The following is a 16352-nucleotide window of genomic DNA, read 5'->3' as shown; positions in this document are numbered from 1 at the left end:
AAAAGGAAATAGCTAAATAGTAACACTATAATCTGAGATGTTTTTTAAGCCCTAACTGTGCGAGGGTTCTGCTTAAGTCTCCTTCCTCAGTGCCTATATGGGGGTTACCCATACCTGGCCAAGATGGTGAATCCCGTCTCTACTAAAAAAAACACACACACACACACACACAAATTAGCCCGGTGCGGTGGTGGGTGCCTGTAATCCCAGCTAGTTGGGAGTCTGAGCCAGGAGAATCACTTGAACCCTGGAGGCAGAGGTTGCAGTGAGCCAAGATTGTGCCACTGCACTCTAGCCTGAGTAACAGAGCAAGGCTCTGTCTAAATAAAAAACAAATAAATAAAATTTATTTGATCAGAAACTGCTTAGTGGTCTCCCATTTCTTCTCCCATAACTGCAGCCAGTAGGACAGCTGCTTCACTGGTGACCACGGCAACTCTACTTCTTCTGGAAGGACTGGGTGTGTGGGTGGGGGAGGGAGTGGTAAAGAGAATTATTTAAGAAAACCAATCTGCACATGGCTGACTGCTAATGGAGTGCTGGACAGCACCCCTTGAGCTCATTCCCTCTCTTGGGTCATATGAGGAAATAAAACCAAATTACTCTTAGAAACCAAACTTGTTCCTGACATGTGTGGTTTTTGTTAACTAAATCTTCATTCAAAAGAAATCTGACAGACAGCCCACATGAATCTGTTCTTTGGCTGTGGATTCAAGGGAAGTATTGTTTTCTGTTATCAGAGGCAGTGGAGGTGGGGGGAATGTCTCCCAGCTGGAGAGAATATTAGTAAAGACTCTTTGCCATGAGTAAGAACAGTTATGGTGGTTATTTATAACCATAATGACATGTGTTTATTGAGCATTTACTATGTACCAGACCCCTTGGAAATGCACCTCTCAGCCTGCATTCTCCATTTCAGGGGGTGAGACTGACGGACAAGCTACTAGACTCGGCATTCATGATGTTGTTGCTGAAGCCACGCTTCCCACAAGCTGTTCTTAGCCAATAACTAACCCTGACAGGAACATTAGGCAGCCCCATTTCTGGGAGAGGCAGGACTCCTTTGATGGGTGTTTGTGTAGATTCTTTCTACTCAAACGTCCTTCCTTCTCTGCTCCAGCAGGATCACACCTTAGCAGGTCTGCTGTCTCTGTGGGTCCCCTCTGGATTCTTCCTTACCTCCTCTACAGGCATTTTCTCCAACAAATCTCTCACACATCTTATCTTCTCTTGGTGTTTCCTTCTTGGAGCACCTGAACTCATACACAGTATTACTCTTTCCATTTTGCAGATGAGGACATTGAAGACTAGAGATGTTAAGCCATAAGCCCCTGGTCACATAGCTAGAGCATACTGGAGACTCCATGCTCCATGGAGATCCATATCCACAGAAACATACATGTCGCTGCCCCAAGGTCAGCAGAATTCTACTGAGGTGCTAAACATTTTTGTACCAGGCTCGATTCTGGTTGCTTTCTATGTGCCATCTCATTTGAGCCCTAAGCCCGCTCTTGGAGATAAGTGGAACTCTTGTTTCCATTTTACCAATAAAGAAACTGAGTGAGAAGCTAAATAGCTTGCTTACAGTCCACAGCTAGCAGCTGGCAGAGACGGGAGTGGGGCCTGATGTCTGACACAGTGGTGGCCATGAAATTGCACCCGGCAGACCTCGAACTACAGGAAGTGTAACTGACCAAGGCCCCAGATGCAGTGCTTGGAAGTGCATGACATATTTGTGCCAAGGCCATGCTCCCAGCCAATGACAGGGCCTTGCAGGGATGCTAAGGTAGGCCCACTCCTACAAGACACAGGACACATCTGATGGCCAATTTTGGCTTGAGGACTCCCTGGAGGGCTTACTGAACTTGTATCTACAATGCTTCCCTCCAACTTCCCTGTCTATTCCCCTCATTCAGGTAAGACTTACATTGTAGTCTAACATCTCTCCCTTTCTCCTCTGACTCCCTCTAGACCTCCTGAAATGAGTATTTCCCCTGAAAAACCCTTTGTCTACTTAATCCTATTTTGGCATCTTCTTCTCAGAGGATCTGGACTAACAGAGATAACAAAGTGTCTTTTATTCTCCACGATTGAGATTACTGAAATAGTCCCCAAATCTAAGGCATTTTTTTCTGAACATTTCCAGAATGAATCTGGAAAATGCCAGATGGCCTCTTTGGTGGTGGAGGTCTAAGCAGTCTGAGGGGTGTGCGGCCAACTCCTGGGAGCTACAAATGGGGCTACAACAACTAATCAGCATAGTTGTAGAGCCATCACCAGCCCCTGGAGAGGACAGTCACAAAGTTTTGCATGTGGGCAAGTGGCACAGCAGTCTAACTGCCTGAGACTCCAGACCCACATTCTTGCCAGTTCTAGGCATTTGTTTCACTGTGACCTTGGGTAGGTTCCTTGCCCTCTCTGGGTCTCAATGTACAATGATCTTGGGGAAACTCTCTGGTTCTCCTTTTCCAAGGATCCAGGACTCCTCTGGGTCCACCTATGACCCCAAGGCATTGACTTACAGCTTGACGAATGGGTCTGAGTAGCCATTGGCGTCCATGGCAGCCAGGTGCACGCAGCGTATGATGCCCACAATGAGGCCTCCCTGCTGTGTGCTGTACATGAGGGAGACCAGGATCTTGCCACGCTCTTCAATGTCACCAATACGCTCCACCTGCTGCATTGGGGGAAAAGGCAGTGTGGGCCTCGGAGGGGAGGGGGCTAGGCAATGTGGATGGTGAGCCTTAGGGAAAAGCCTATGAAGGGCAGATGGAGCTTGGCCAGCTCTAGGGAGTCAGCACCAAGGACAGCAGACGGCCTCGCCTCCAAGGAGGAGCCAGTGGTGAAAGTCAGGGGACCAGTGGGGACCGATGGCTTTACTTTGACTTAGACGTGGATGAGCTCTGACTGTGAGCACAGATTAAACTTGCTCCTGGTCACTGATTGACTTTGACTCTGACTCAGGACTGAGCCTTGACCCCAGCCAGATTCCTGCTTCTGATCTCAGACTCCCTTAATGCAACCAGTCTTCTCAAAGGATAGTCCCTGGGGTCATATGAGGGACCCAGGCAGAGAGCATGAAGGCTTAGTTCAGTTTCTGCCAGGCACACAGCTCAAAGAATGCATCCACTCCAAGAAAGGAGTGTGCCATTGCTGTAGTCAGTGGAATTGTCAACAGAGCTTCTGACCACAAGGCCAAAAACCTGGTGGGCGTCCTGGGTCTGAGAGGAAGGGGCTGCCTGCTCCTCAGAGGCTTCAGGTATGGAGAGGACATCCCTTGTCTCATGCTCAAACAACTTGGGCAAAGGGTCGCTCTCAAGGCAAATCAACAGCGGGGTGGTTGCAAGAGAATGGGTGAGAAAGGGGCCAGGGAGGGAGAGAAGAGGAAGATGTTATCCTAGCACAGACCCCGACTGTGGCTTCAATTCCTGCTCAGTGCTTACCTCCTCCTCATAAAGGGCCATGCCTCGGGCTGATCCAGTGGTCCCGGCGCGTTTCATCTTAAAAGAAGGAAGCAAATAAAAGATAATATTGTCTATGGAGCTCATCTTCCTACACAAGAAGCACCAGAAACTGCTCACACTTCCATGAGCATCCAGAGCCATAAGGGTGGGTTCTTAAGCTACTGCGGCCCCCCTACTCTCCCTTTTAGCTAAAATTTATAAAACATAGCCATATGGCAAAGTATGTGAGTGCATAACAACCTGTGATATAAATTCTGTTACAATTCCAATTGTACAAATGAGGATGCTGAGGGTCTGAGTGGCCAACCCTCTTACCCAAAATCACACAGACAATAAATGTCAGAGCACTCCACACACAAACAGACAAGATTTCATTTTCTCTGGTTGAAATGGCTCAGGGATCTTGTGGTCTGACCCACCAGGCACGTTTTCCCTTCATGGTCCCTGGGGCCCTTTTGCTGAACTCTAAGTTTCTGGGAAACAGAGTTGGAAAATCACTGGTTAAATCTAACTTCCCCACTTTGGAGAGGAGGAAACCTGAGGTCTAGAGGGGAGGGGCCCCTGTCCTCAGTGGGACATAATGGGTGAAGCTGGTGGTGCAAGGGGTAAGGTTTAATGACAAAGAGCAAAAGATGATCAGTAGCATTCTGTGGCTGCTGCAGCCCTCTGGCTGTCCTGCATCTCCATGTCTCCAGAGCTGGCTGTGTTCACCATAGCAAGATGGGCAGACTCAAAGGCTGATGGCCCAGCCAAGGGCCTAGCCATTGTCCTGGCCAACTGAACTCATGGAGTTGGGGAAGGAAGAGAAGCCTGAAGAACCAGCCTGAAGACTTTCTGGCAAAAGTCCAGAAGAAATGCCTCACTCCTAGGGCTGTCTTTAAGGATTTATTTTGAGCCTGGAATTTAGTGGAAATTCTTCCTTACAATTTTCCTTGTTGGGCCTTGTTCCTTTGCCTGCGCTATAAAACCATGGCATGGCATGAAGATATTCCATCCTTGGGCTGGCCATCTGGTTGGAGGATGCTGCAGGATTTCCCCTCCTGTACCCCATAGCTTCCCTGTGGAGAGCAGGCTGGATGCCCAGAGAGACCAGGGGTGCTGGTATTATAGGAGAGCTGGGCTCTGGATGGTGCCAAGACCTTGGAGACCCGCTCCCCTCTCTGGGCCCAAGTTGGCTGACAGGTAAGGCAAGGCAGCCTGCATTATCTCTAAAAATATAGATTGCTGAATCCTTCCCTACCCCACTAAAACAGAGTCCCCAGAGGAGACCCCCACAAATCTTAGTTTGTAAAGCTCTGGTTTTAAATTCTGAGGTGCAGCCCAATTGCAGAAACTCATTTTCATCCTTGTTATTTTCTCGAAGAGCAACAGTCACAATCTGGCAACAACCATGACAGTTCTAAGATTTCATATGTATTATCGCATTCAGTCCTTAAGAGATCCCATGAGGTTAGCACTACAGTATCCCACTTTACAATAAGACACCTGAGACCCAGAGAAATTAAATAATTTGCCTCAGGTTAAGTGGCAGAGCCCGGAGAGTCTGGCTGCACAGCCCACACTCTTAAACTCTAGAATATGCTGCCTCCTGTTAACCTACATGGTGCTTTCTGACTCCCTGACTGACAGGCGAGTAAGGCAATATTATTTCCTACACTAACAACTGTTCATTTATGAGTGCTTACTATGCACTAAGTTCTATACCCATTATATTATTTTTTAAAACACAACCCTCCCAAGAGGCAGGTGCTGTTGGAACACCCACATCACAGACAAGAACACCGAGGCACGGAGTAGTTCAGTCCCTTGGCCAAGGCCATGGAATAGCAAGTAGCAGGGCTGGCTCTGAACCCAGGAAGCCCATGCTGTCCTTCCAGTTTGGCCAAGGAGAACTCATGTTTGAAGTGATGCTGACACAGGGTTTGTGAAAGGCAGAGAGAGCATGCAGCCTGAGGTTCTGAGCTGGAATCCTGACTCTCCTCTGCAGACCGCTGCAGTGCCTCTGCTACCCAATTGGGGGAAATTGGATCTATTTCCCCAAATTCAGACCCAGAGGAAGGCAGCTCCCCCAATCTCCCCTCCTCCCATCAGATCTTCAGGGGAAAATCACTCACAGGAATCACTCGCTCCAGGCAGATGTTGAAATTCTTCCTCTGGTTGGGCTTCAGTTTCTTGAGGGAGAATCTGGTCTCCCCAATAAATTCATTGTGGCCAAATTTGTCCTCATCACAAACAGAGATCCTGTCACCAAACAAGGGGGTGAAGAGAGAAACAGGATCAAATATTGAGCCCCTGCTATGTGCCAGGAGCTGTAACTGATGCTGGTAAGGAATGTGTAACATACATGGAAATATGATTTCCTATTTTTTTTATCACTGGGCCAAGTATCTTTAATTTCTCCTTTATTGCAGTATGACTGACATGCAGTAAAGTACATAGTTTATAGTTTGATGGATTTTTACATATGTATATACCCATGTAATTTCCACCCAGGTCAAGATATAAAACGTTCTAGAGCCTGGAAGACCCTCAAGATCCTTTCTAGTCACTGCCTGTCTCAACGATTGCCACTCTCTTGCCTCTGGCCACACAAAGTCATTTGTCTGGTTTTTGACCTTCATATAAATGGAATCATATAGTATATACTCTTATGCTAGCTCCTTTTGCTCAAGATTATGTCTGTGAGATGAATCCATGCACAGTATAACTTACCCTTTCTATTACTGCATAGTATTCCATTGTGTGAATATACCATAATAATTCTGCTGTTGACACAAGTTGCTTCTAGTTTTGAGTTATGAATAATGCTGCTATGGAACATTTACGTTCATGTCTTTTGGTATATACATGTGCATATTTTGATTGAGTATTTTCCCAAGAGTAGGGTTGCTGGCTATGAACTAGGCATAAGCTGGGCTTCAATAGAAACTTTGAAACGTTTTTCCAAGGAGGTTTCACCAATGATGCCCCCACCAGCAGTTTATAAAGGTCTGGTCACTCTCCATTGCCTTTGACTTCAATTACATCAGTCTTTAATTTTAGCCTTTCTGAATGGATCACAGTATGTCGCTGTAGTTTTAATTTACATTTTCCTGGTAACTGATAACGTTGAGCTCCTTTTCATATACTTTATGGCCAATTGAGCATCCTCTTTTGCAAAGCCAGGCTAGGAGCTTTTCTCATTTAATTTTTCCTCCTCCAAAACCTCTGCATTTAGCATTTGGAGAAGAGACTGGGCCCCAGAAAGATTAAATAATTTTTCCCTAATAAGAGGCAGAACAAGGGTTTGAATTCAGGTCTCCCTGAATCCTACAGTAACATACTGTCTTTTGTTATCTACCCTACACAGTATTGAATAATAGCGGCACAAAAAGGGCAGGTTATAAGAAATGTTCCTTAGGACAAGTCTCCAACCCCCAGGCCACAGACCAGTCCCAGTCTGTGGCCTGTTAGGAGCCCAGCTGCACAGCAGGAGGGGAGCAGCAGGTGAGCAAGCATTACTGCTTGAGCTCCGCCTCCTGTCAGATCAGCAGGAGCATTAGATTCTTATACAATCAAGAACCCTATTGTGAACTCCACGTGTGAGGGATCTAGTTTGCAAACTCCTTATGAGAATCTAATACCTGATGATCCGAGGTGGAACAGTTTCATCCTATAACCATCCTTCTCCCTACCCCAGTCCATGGAAAAACTGGTCTCTGGTGCCAAAAAGATTGGGAACCGCTGCCTAAGGAGACCAAAAGGACCAGTCATGGCACAAAAATTTATCCTGACATATACTAAGAGAGGAAAGGACTTATTTTTAAATTTTTATTGTTTTAGTTGGATTACATTATTTTTATTGTACTTTAAATTCTGGAATACATGTGCAGATCTTGCTGGATTGTTGCATAGGTACACACATGCCATGGTGGTTTGCTTTCTGCATCAGGCATTTCTCCCAGTGTTATCCCTCCCTACTTCCCCTCCCCCTGCTGTCCCTCCCTTAGCCCCCACCCACCAACATACCCCAGTGTGTGATGTTCCCCTCCCTCTGCCTATGTGTTCTCATTGTTCAGCACCCACCTATGAGTGAGAACATGCAGTGTTTGGTTTTCTGTTCTTGTGTCAGTTTGCTGAAAATGATGGTTACCAGATTCATCCATGTCCCTACAAAGGACATGAACTGATCTCTTTTTATAGCTACATAGTATTCCATGGTGTATATGTGCCACATTTTCTTTCTGGATATGTGTCCAGTCTATCATTGATGGGCATTTGGGTTGGTTCCAGGTCTTTGCTATTGTAAGCAGTGCTGCGACGAACGTTCATGTGCATGTGTCTTTATAATAGAACGATTTATAATCCTTTGGATATATACCCAGTAATGGGATTGCTGGGTCAAATGGAATTTCTATTTCTAGGTCCTTGAGGAATAGCCACACAGTCTTCCACAATGGTTGAACTAATTTACACTCCCACCAACAGTGTAAAAGTGTTCCTTTTTCTCCACATCCTCTCCAGCATCTGTTGTCTCCAGATTTTTTAATGATCGCCATTCTAACTGGCATGAGATGATATCTCCATGTGGTTTTGATTTGCATTTCTCTAATGACCAGTGATGATGAGCATTTTTTCATGTGTTTGTTGGCCTCACATATGTCTCCTTTTGAATAGTGTCTGTTCATATCCTTCATCCACTTTTGAATGGGGTTGGTTTTTTCTTGTAAATCTGCTTTAGTTCTTTGCAGATTCTGGATATTAGCCCTTTGTCAGATGGGTAGATTGCAAAGATTTTTTCCCATTTTGTTGGTTGCTGGTTCACTCTAATGACTGTTTCTTTTGCCGTGCAGAAGCTCTTAAGTTTAATTAGGTCCCATTTGTCTATTTTGGCTTTTACCACCAATGCTTTTGGCATTTTAGTCACGAGGTCCTTGCCTATGCCTATGTCCTGAATGGTTTTGCCTAGGTTTTCTTCTAGGGTTTTTATGGTGTTAGGTCTTATGTTTAAATCTTTAATCCATCTGGAGTTAATTTTAGTGTAAGGTGTAAGGAAGGGGTCCAGTTTCTGCTTTCTGAACATGGCTAGCCAGTTTTCCCAATACCATTTATTAAACAGCATTAAAATTTAAATGCTCACCCATAGGGAATCAGAAAGGACTTATTGTCTTCCCATGACATGGAAGGCATTCTTGGGGGACAGGAAGGGACTGTAAGGTACTGCACTCCTTGGCCACCAACACTAGTTGAACAAATGTTCAAAGTCCTGGAGAGCACAGACACCCTCATAGCTGAGTCCTGCACTACACAAAACTGGAGAAAGAAGTTGTCTCGACTGAGCTGCTTGAGGTGTAAACGATATCATCCTTCTGCAGGGCAATGCATCTCCAAAGACATAAAAGAATTTTACAGGGTCACTGTTTTTGACCCTGTAACACCATTTGCAGGAAGTTACCTTAAAGATATTATAAGGCAAGGTCAAAAATATTTAACTACAACGGGTCAAAAAATAGTTAGAATAAATGAGATCTAGTATTTGATAGCACAACAGGGTGATTATAGTTAGTAGTAATTTAGTCAGACATTTAAAAATATTGAAGAGTATAATTTGATTGTTTATAACACAAGGTATAAATGTTTGAGGTGATAAACCCCATTTATCCTGATGTGATTGTTACATACTGTATGCCTGTGTCAAATTATTAGACACCTCATGAATATCAATATAAAAAAATTAAAAATATATTTCACAACAAAGATGTTTGTCACAGTATTGTTTATAACTATGAAAAAAGCAGAAACAACAAATACTCCACAATGGAGGAACTGCTCAAGAAAATTATGAAATAACCATAAAATGTAATCATATACATTAAAGGCAATGTTGTACTTAGTCATCAGAGAAATGTGAAACCACAATGCAATACCAGTGCACACCTACCAGAGTGACTAAAATGAAAAAGTGTTGATGAGGCTGTGAAGCAACTGGAACTCCCATACATGGCTGATGGGAGTGCACACTGGCACAGCCACTCTGGAAAACTGGCAGTTTCTACTAAAGCTGGACATACCCACATCTTATGGCTCAATCATTACACTTCTAGGTATATATGCAACAGAAATTAGTGTACCTGTACACATAGAAACAGCTACTAGAATGTTCCTAGCAGCACTATCTGTAATAGCCCCAAACTAGACACCACCCAAATACATCAACAGTAAACTGGGTAAATAAAACTGTTGTGTTCATGCAATAGAATACTAAACAGCGATGAGAATGACCTACAACTACACACAATTTGGATGAATACACACACGTAATGTCAGATGAAAGGATGTAGATACAAAAGAGCCACACAATACAATTTCATTTATGTAAAGTATAAAAACAGACAAGATTAATTTGTCCCATTAGATGTTAGGATATTGAATACCCCAGGGAGGCTCTCACAGGAAGGGGCCACAGTGGGGGCTTCTGTGGTCTGGAAGTGTTCCCTTCCTTAAGCCCAGTGTGTTCACTGTTGTGAAAACTCATCAATCTGTACACTTATTATATGTGCATTTTTCTAAATGAATGTTAAGCTGCAATAAAAATATTTACTTAGAATAATGTTGCAGCCAATTTGGAAAGCAGTTTGCATGTCTTGTAAAAATTGTTTTGAAAAACATTACATATCCCATGATCCAGTAACAATTCTCTTTGGTTTCTATCCTAAGGAAACACTCATATGTACACAAGCAAGAATGAAGTATGCTCATTGCAACTTTGTTTGTAATAGAGAAAAGCTGGAAACAATTTAAATTCCCACCCATAGGGAATTGGCTAAATCAACTGGTAAACATTTACAGAAAAATTTAAAACATGCCAAACAATCCTGTACATTGTTTACAGATACATAATTATGAAGTATAAGACATATTTGAGAATGAAACCCAAAGAATTCAGGATGGTGTTTAGCTCTTGGGAGAGAAGGAAGAGAGCAGGACAGGATGGGAGAGTGGAATGTACAAAAGGAGCTTCAGCTAGCCCTGGGAGTGCTTTCTTAAAAAAACAGCTGGAGCAAACTAGCAAAATAGCAAGACTTTTTAACAGATCAAGTATTGGGTGGGTTCATGGATGTTTGTTTTAGTATATTCTATACTTTTCTATTCATTTGTAATATTTAAGAATAGTAATATTTTTACAAATCTGTGATAAATCCATTCTGTGGAATACGCTGAGTCAGTTGAAAATTAGGTAGATCTAAATGTCTTTTCATGGCTATAACACCAAGATATATTGTTAAGAAAAAAAGGCAAGTTCTAGATATACATATACATATATGTATATATAGCATATAATATATATATATATTGCCATTACTTTTAATGGCAAAAGCTGCAATTACTTTCCACACCAGCCTAATAATTCAACATTGTAGAAGAATATGAAATGACATTAATGTATTATTAAGTGATACAGACATATTAATGGGATGATCCATTGTAATAATTTTTATAAGCACTCAATTTTATTAGAAAAAAAATTTCATATGCGTGTGCACGCGCACACACACACACACACACTGAACATCCAAACACCAAGATGTTAACAGTAAACAGTTTCAACTTACTTGTATTTTCCAAAATTTCTACCAAAAATATCTTTTTTTGGTAAAAGTAAACAAGCAAGAAAAAGAAAAACTATGCAGAGATCTTTTTAGAGTGAAGCCCTAGGGGCCTCACCCCAAGTCCCAGCTCCACCCAGCCTGAGTCTCCCCTTCACCTCCCTCTCTGCCCTGTGCCCAGCAGGTACCTGAGGGTCTTCCTCTGCATGTCCTCATCGGTGATGCCGTGATAGACGAGAGTCTCATTCCAGACAGGGTTCCGAGTATTCCGCAGAGTTTTTGTACGAAGCTTGTTGGACTAGAGCCCCAGAGAGATGAACAGAGACACCTTCCTCAGTGGGGAGCCAGTCCTGGAACCCCATCATTTGGGCTGATGTGGAGTGGGCGGGTGGCTTTCCCCTTAGGAGTGTCCAGGGGCTTACTTATTCCCAAAGGCATGTTCTCAGAGAGTGGGGGATGTCCTCTAAGATCATGGCCACAGATAAATGGATGTGACACTGGGTCCCCTCTCCCTCCATGCACTGAGCCTCCTTCTTGAACTTTCCCTTAAGAAAGCAGAGAGACCTTCCTTTGAGAATAAATCATTTATAGGTCAGGGAGACAGAAATAAGTTACTCATTCCCTTTTAGGCAGGGGATATTGGGACGGTTCCCTCTGTTCCCCCCAAATAGTATCAGGGCCAATAATTTTCATTTTACTCTGAGAGAGAGAAGGCTAAAAATGCAACCATGCCCAGAAAACGTGGCCTGGTGACAAATCTAATTCATGCTAACATGCAGATGATTCATATTAGATTCTTTGGCCAAGGAGTTTTGGCTATTGGGAGTGGGCAAAGCAGAGCATCTAGAGGGGAAGCAAACATCACTGGGGAGTTAGGAGGAGCAGGGGCCAAACACTTCATAATTTGGCCATGGCCAGGTGAGGAACTGCCTTTCCTTGATTCAAAGAAAAGAGTGAGACAAAGTGTGTGTGTGTGTGTGTGTGTGTGTGTGTGTGTGTGCTGAGTGTGGGGGCAGTGTGCAGGTGAGTACATGTGTCCTCTTTTGTCTCATGGAGCATTTGGTGCTTGCAGGGGGTATTTAACAGGCATTTTCTGAAGATCATTTGACAGATGTACAGTTACCTTGCCTTTAGGATGTCTATGTCAAATTAACACAAAGCACAAAGCAAAGCCCAGGCAGGCACACTTCCATTTCCGGCCATGTGCCCTGGGTGGGCCAATCCCAGAGAGGAGAATTAACCCCAGAGCAAAGCAATGCTCAGCCAGTGAGCTGAAGGGGAAAGGTGGGATGGCTGGGGCTTCAGAGAATATTCTCCAAAGTGTTTAGTCCTGAAATTGGGAGAGAGTTGTTCATTTCTATTGCAAGATGAGGAGTGTGTGGTTGGGGCATACAATGTGTGGGGGAGGTGAGCCAGGGTCAGTACTAGGAGAGCCACTGTGGGCATTTGAGCAGGTGAAGGGCATCATCAGGGCATCTGCTTCTCTTCTGCTTTGGCAGCTCCGCAGATCCCAGGTTTCAGAGCCGCTGCCCAAGGGAGAGTGACTCCTGGAACATACTTTACTTGCTCTGCAATGACTTTGCTACTCACAGGATGAGGTGGGGGTGGGGATTTGGGGTAGATAAGGCTATTTTTGGCTCTGAGCTGAGAACCCTGGGTGTCTGCCAGGGCCCATGCACCAGGTTTGCAGAGAAGCCCAGGCCATATGGTACCTTGCTGGCTCCTGGCAGGAGGTGCAGCTTAACGTAGGGATCAGCCAAGCCGTTTGAATCCATGGGCTTCAGGCCCTGCAAGAGAAGGAGGCAATGGTGTGAGGGCCTCAGGAGGGCCCAGTGCCCAGCTGTCATCGGCAATGGGCATAGCCCCTGGCATCTGTCCTGCCTGTTGGTCCACCCCGTGTGCTTCCTCCTCCAAAGAGAGAGAAGGGAAATGCAGTATCACGGAGAGTGTGCTGGGATGGAAGACAGGGTTTAAAGCCTGGCCATGTCACCTTCTGACTACATGACCTTAGGCAAGTTTCTTAACCTCTCTGAGCCTCCGTTTCCTCACCTGTCAAATGGGGATGAGAACAGTACCCACTTCATGAGGTGGTGAGATTTAAATGCAATTCTACCTATAAAGTGCTGGCACACGGTACACACTGGATCAAGGCTGGATTGTTATTGCTAGGAGGGGAGATGTTCCAGAAGAGTAAGGGCGAGGCTATGGGGAAGGAGGGGACTCCCGCATTCTGCCCCTGACCCCTGCATTCACTTCTGAGACTTCAGTGTCTCCATCCATCAGGGCTGTGATGAGGCTTGGGTGAGTGACAATGGAGGAGGGAAGTAGTTTGGGTAGGTAGGAATTAAGTTGATTTGTTGAAATGACCAATTCCCAAATTCCTGGAGCTTAGACACACTCTGTCCGTCCCCTACACCCAGACCAGGCAGATGTCCCACCTCTGGGCTCCTACCATCCCACTGCACAGCACTTATACCATGCACAGGTGGCCCTGAACAACACGGTGTGAATCCACTTGCATGAGGATTTTCTTCCACCTCCGCCACCCCCGAGACAGCAAGACCAACCCTTTCTCTTCTTCCTCCTCCTCAGCCTACTCAACATGAAGACCATGAGGATGAAGACCTTCACGATGATCCACTTTCATTTAATGAATAGTAAATATATTTTCTCTTCCTTATGATATTCTCAATAAATGCTGACTTTTCTTTCTGCTAGCTTGCTTTATTGTAGGAATCCAGTATATAACCCTAAAGTATATAAAAGATGTGCCCATTGATGGTTTATGTTGTCAGGAAGGCTTCCAGGCAACAGTAGGCTAGTAGCAGCTAAGTTTTTAGGGAATCAAAAGTTACAGCATAGATTTTCAGCTGCATAGGGGGTTAACTTAACTCCCACATTGCTCAAGGGTCAACTGCATTGTGTCCAGTGACCTCCTCGGACCTTGTTTCCCCACCTGTCCAGTGGGGCTGGCAGCCACTCCTGCTTCATGGAGCTCTTAGAGGATTACATGAGATCTTGCCCGTAAAGATCAGCTCCATCCCTTACCAGCTGTGTGGCCTCAGGCTTTAACTAACTTTAACTTTCTAAGCCTGTTTCCTCATTTGTACAATGGGGCTAATAAGAATCTCTACCTCAGAAGTTTCTATAAAAAGGAAACAAAATAATGTATGAGCTTACTTCACTGTGTTATTGGCGGGTGGCGGTGGGGTGTTAAATGCATCTAAGTGCTTGCCATAGTGGCAGTAAATAGGTGTGCAATAAAGGCTGATACGTACTTGGTGCCCAGTAAATGCCGATATAGTATGGGTACCCAATAAATGCTGATACATACTAGGTGTCCAATAAATGCTGACACGTAATCAGTGCTCAATAAAGAAGTGACTTGGGCAAAGGAATGTGTTGGTCTAGGAGTTATATTAAGCATTTCATACCTCATTTATCATTCAAATCGAGACATTTTAAGACTGAAAAGGAAGCACTTAATTATTATAGTGAGGCAACAGGCACAGATGGGGACTGTCCTAGGCAAGCTGGAACATGTGCCCATGACCATCCTTATGGAAGAGACACTACTATCACCCCCAATTTACAAATGGGCACACTGAGACACAGAGGGGTTAAGTCACTTTCCCCAGGTCATACAGCTAGGAACAGTCCGGGCTGGTATCTAAACCCAAGGAGTTTGGTTCCTGAGCCCTTGCTGGGTGTGTGTGTGTGTGTGTGTGTGTGTGTGTGTGTGTGTGTGTACCAGACTTGGGGCTTTGCATGGGAAGGGCAATCCCAGGCAATTACTTTCTGGGGTTTGTACTGGCTTCACCCAGGTTTTTTCCTGGGGTCTGGAATCAAGTCACCTCACTCCCCTGGAGCCTGCAGCAAGGCTGTCTCACCCCCTCAGAAGCAGATATTAGTGTCCCTGTGTCTCGGCTGTTGCTCCAGCGTGACAGCCGCTTCAGCAGAAGGAGCCTCAGGCAGACACAGGGATGGGGCCGTTCCACGGCCATGTCAGCTGTTGAGCCAGACTGTCATCACCTCCCGGGCAGCACCTCCACCATCCCCTCTAGAGACACTGCCAGCCCAGACAGATAGAGGCTGGCTCTGTCCTTGAAGCCTGGCTACATGCAATCCCAGGAGGTGGCTGCAGATAAGTGAACCCCCCCCCAACCCCGGGACCATCCTTGGAGGAGGAAGTCCTCCCAGAAAGGAATGCACCTAATTACTGTGACTCTTCTAATCACTGTCATTGTCATTGATAGATAAGCAACAACAGGAGACAAGCCGGGTTACCCCTCCCCATCTGAGTGTCCTAGCCATGCCAGAGCATCCTGAGAGGTCCCCCGCTTGGCCCCCATCACCCACCTTGGCTTTAATGATGGTGCACTGCAGGGAACTATTGTCTTGGTCGTAGAGAAGGCTGAATTCCAGGGTACCCAGGGTGGCTGAAGGGGGCAGCGACAGGAACCAAGAAAATGAACATTCAGTCAGTCACTCAGCAAACATTTCCTGAGTACTTATGTGCCCAGCCTGGGCTAGGAATTGAGACTACAGAAGAGAGGAAGACTTGGCTTTTGCTGTGAGCACCTCATCTTGGTAGACCCTCTACTACATTAGAGCACTCACGACATCTGTGATCAGCTCATCATCTGTGCACTTGCCTAGGCAATGCCTTTCTGTCAGGTAGATTGAGAGCCCCATGAGAGCAATAGCTGGGATTACCTTGTTGACTGCTGTGTCCCCAGTGAGCACGGTAGTTGTAGGTGCTCACCTATTTGCTGAAGGAATAAATGAGTCTCAGCACTTGCTGTTTCCTCTGCCTGGAATGCTCTCCCTCTAGATCCATACATGACTGTTACCTTCTCATTGTCGATATCTCAGCTTAAATGTCACCTCCTCAGAGAAGCCCTCCTTGATCACTCCCTAAAGTAGCTACCCTCATAATCACTCAATATATTTTATTTCCTTTATGATGTTTTGTCTCCGTTTGAAATGAATTCATTAGTATGTTAACTGTCTCTCTTCACTAGAATGTTAGCTCCAGGAGAATAGACGGCATGTCCATCTTTTTGTTTTTTCCCTGCCATGATAGCCCCAGCACCTAGAATAGTTTGAAGCACTTAGTAAATGCTCAATAAACCCTTGTCAAATATAGAGATGAGTTAGTGTGCAGAGTATGGAGACAGGCTTGTAATAAACTGCCAGGACAAGTTAATAACAGGGACAAACATGAGGCTAGGATGACTCATCTATGCTTGGTGGGTTGGGGACATCTAAGGAAGACGGAAGGAGCAGTGGCCAGTGTTCC

At 45.1% G+C, this 16352-nt stretch overlaps 1 protein-coding gene across 17 annotated transcripts in view; it reads right to left on the bottom strand.

Moving 5' to 3' along the window:
- The window catches only part of RPH3A (rabphilin 3A), a 341396-nt gene that overhangs the window by 9180 nt on the left and 315864 nt on the right, over positions 1-16352 (bottom strand). For all 17 annotated transcript variants that reach the window (XM_078337362.1, XM_078337365.1, XM_078337364.1 and 14 more), the window contains 6 exons: positions 15410-15489; positions 12763-12837; positions 11239-11348; positions 5579-5705; positions 3444-3500; positions 2523-2677 (listed from right to left, as the gene is read on the bottom strand). In XM_078337362.1, the coding sequence (XP_078193488.1) occupies positions 2523-2677; positions 3444-3500; positions 5579-5705; positions 11239-11348; positions 12763-12837; positions 15410-15489 (604 nt within the window). The remainder of the gene's footprint in view (positions 1-2522; positions 2678-3443; positions 3501-5578; positions 5706-11238; positions 11349-12762; positions 12838-15409; positions 15490-16352) is intronic.

This window comes from Callithrix jacchus, chromosome 9 (assembly GCF_049354715.1).
Source record: "Callithrix jacchus isolate 240 chromosome 9, calJac240_pri, whole genome shotgun sequence".
Taxonomy (NCBI): domain Eukaryota; kingdom Metazoa; phylum Chordata; class Mammalia; order Primates; family Cebidae; genus Callithrix; species Callithrix jacchus.
This window is presented reverse-complemented; position numbering and strand designations above follow the sequence as displayed.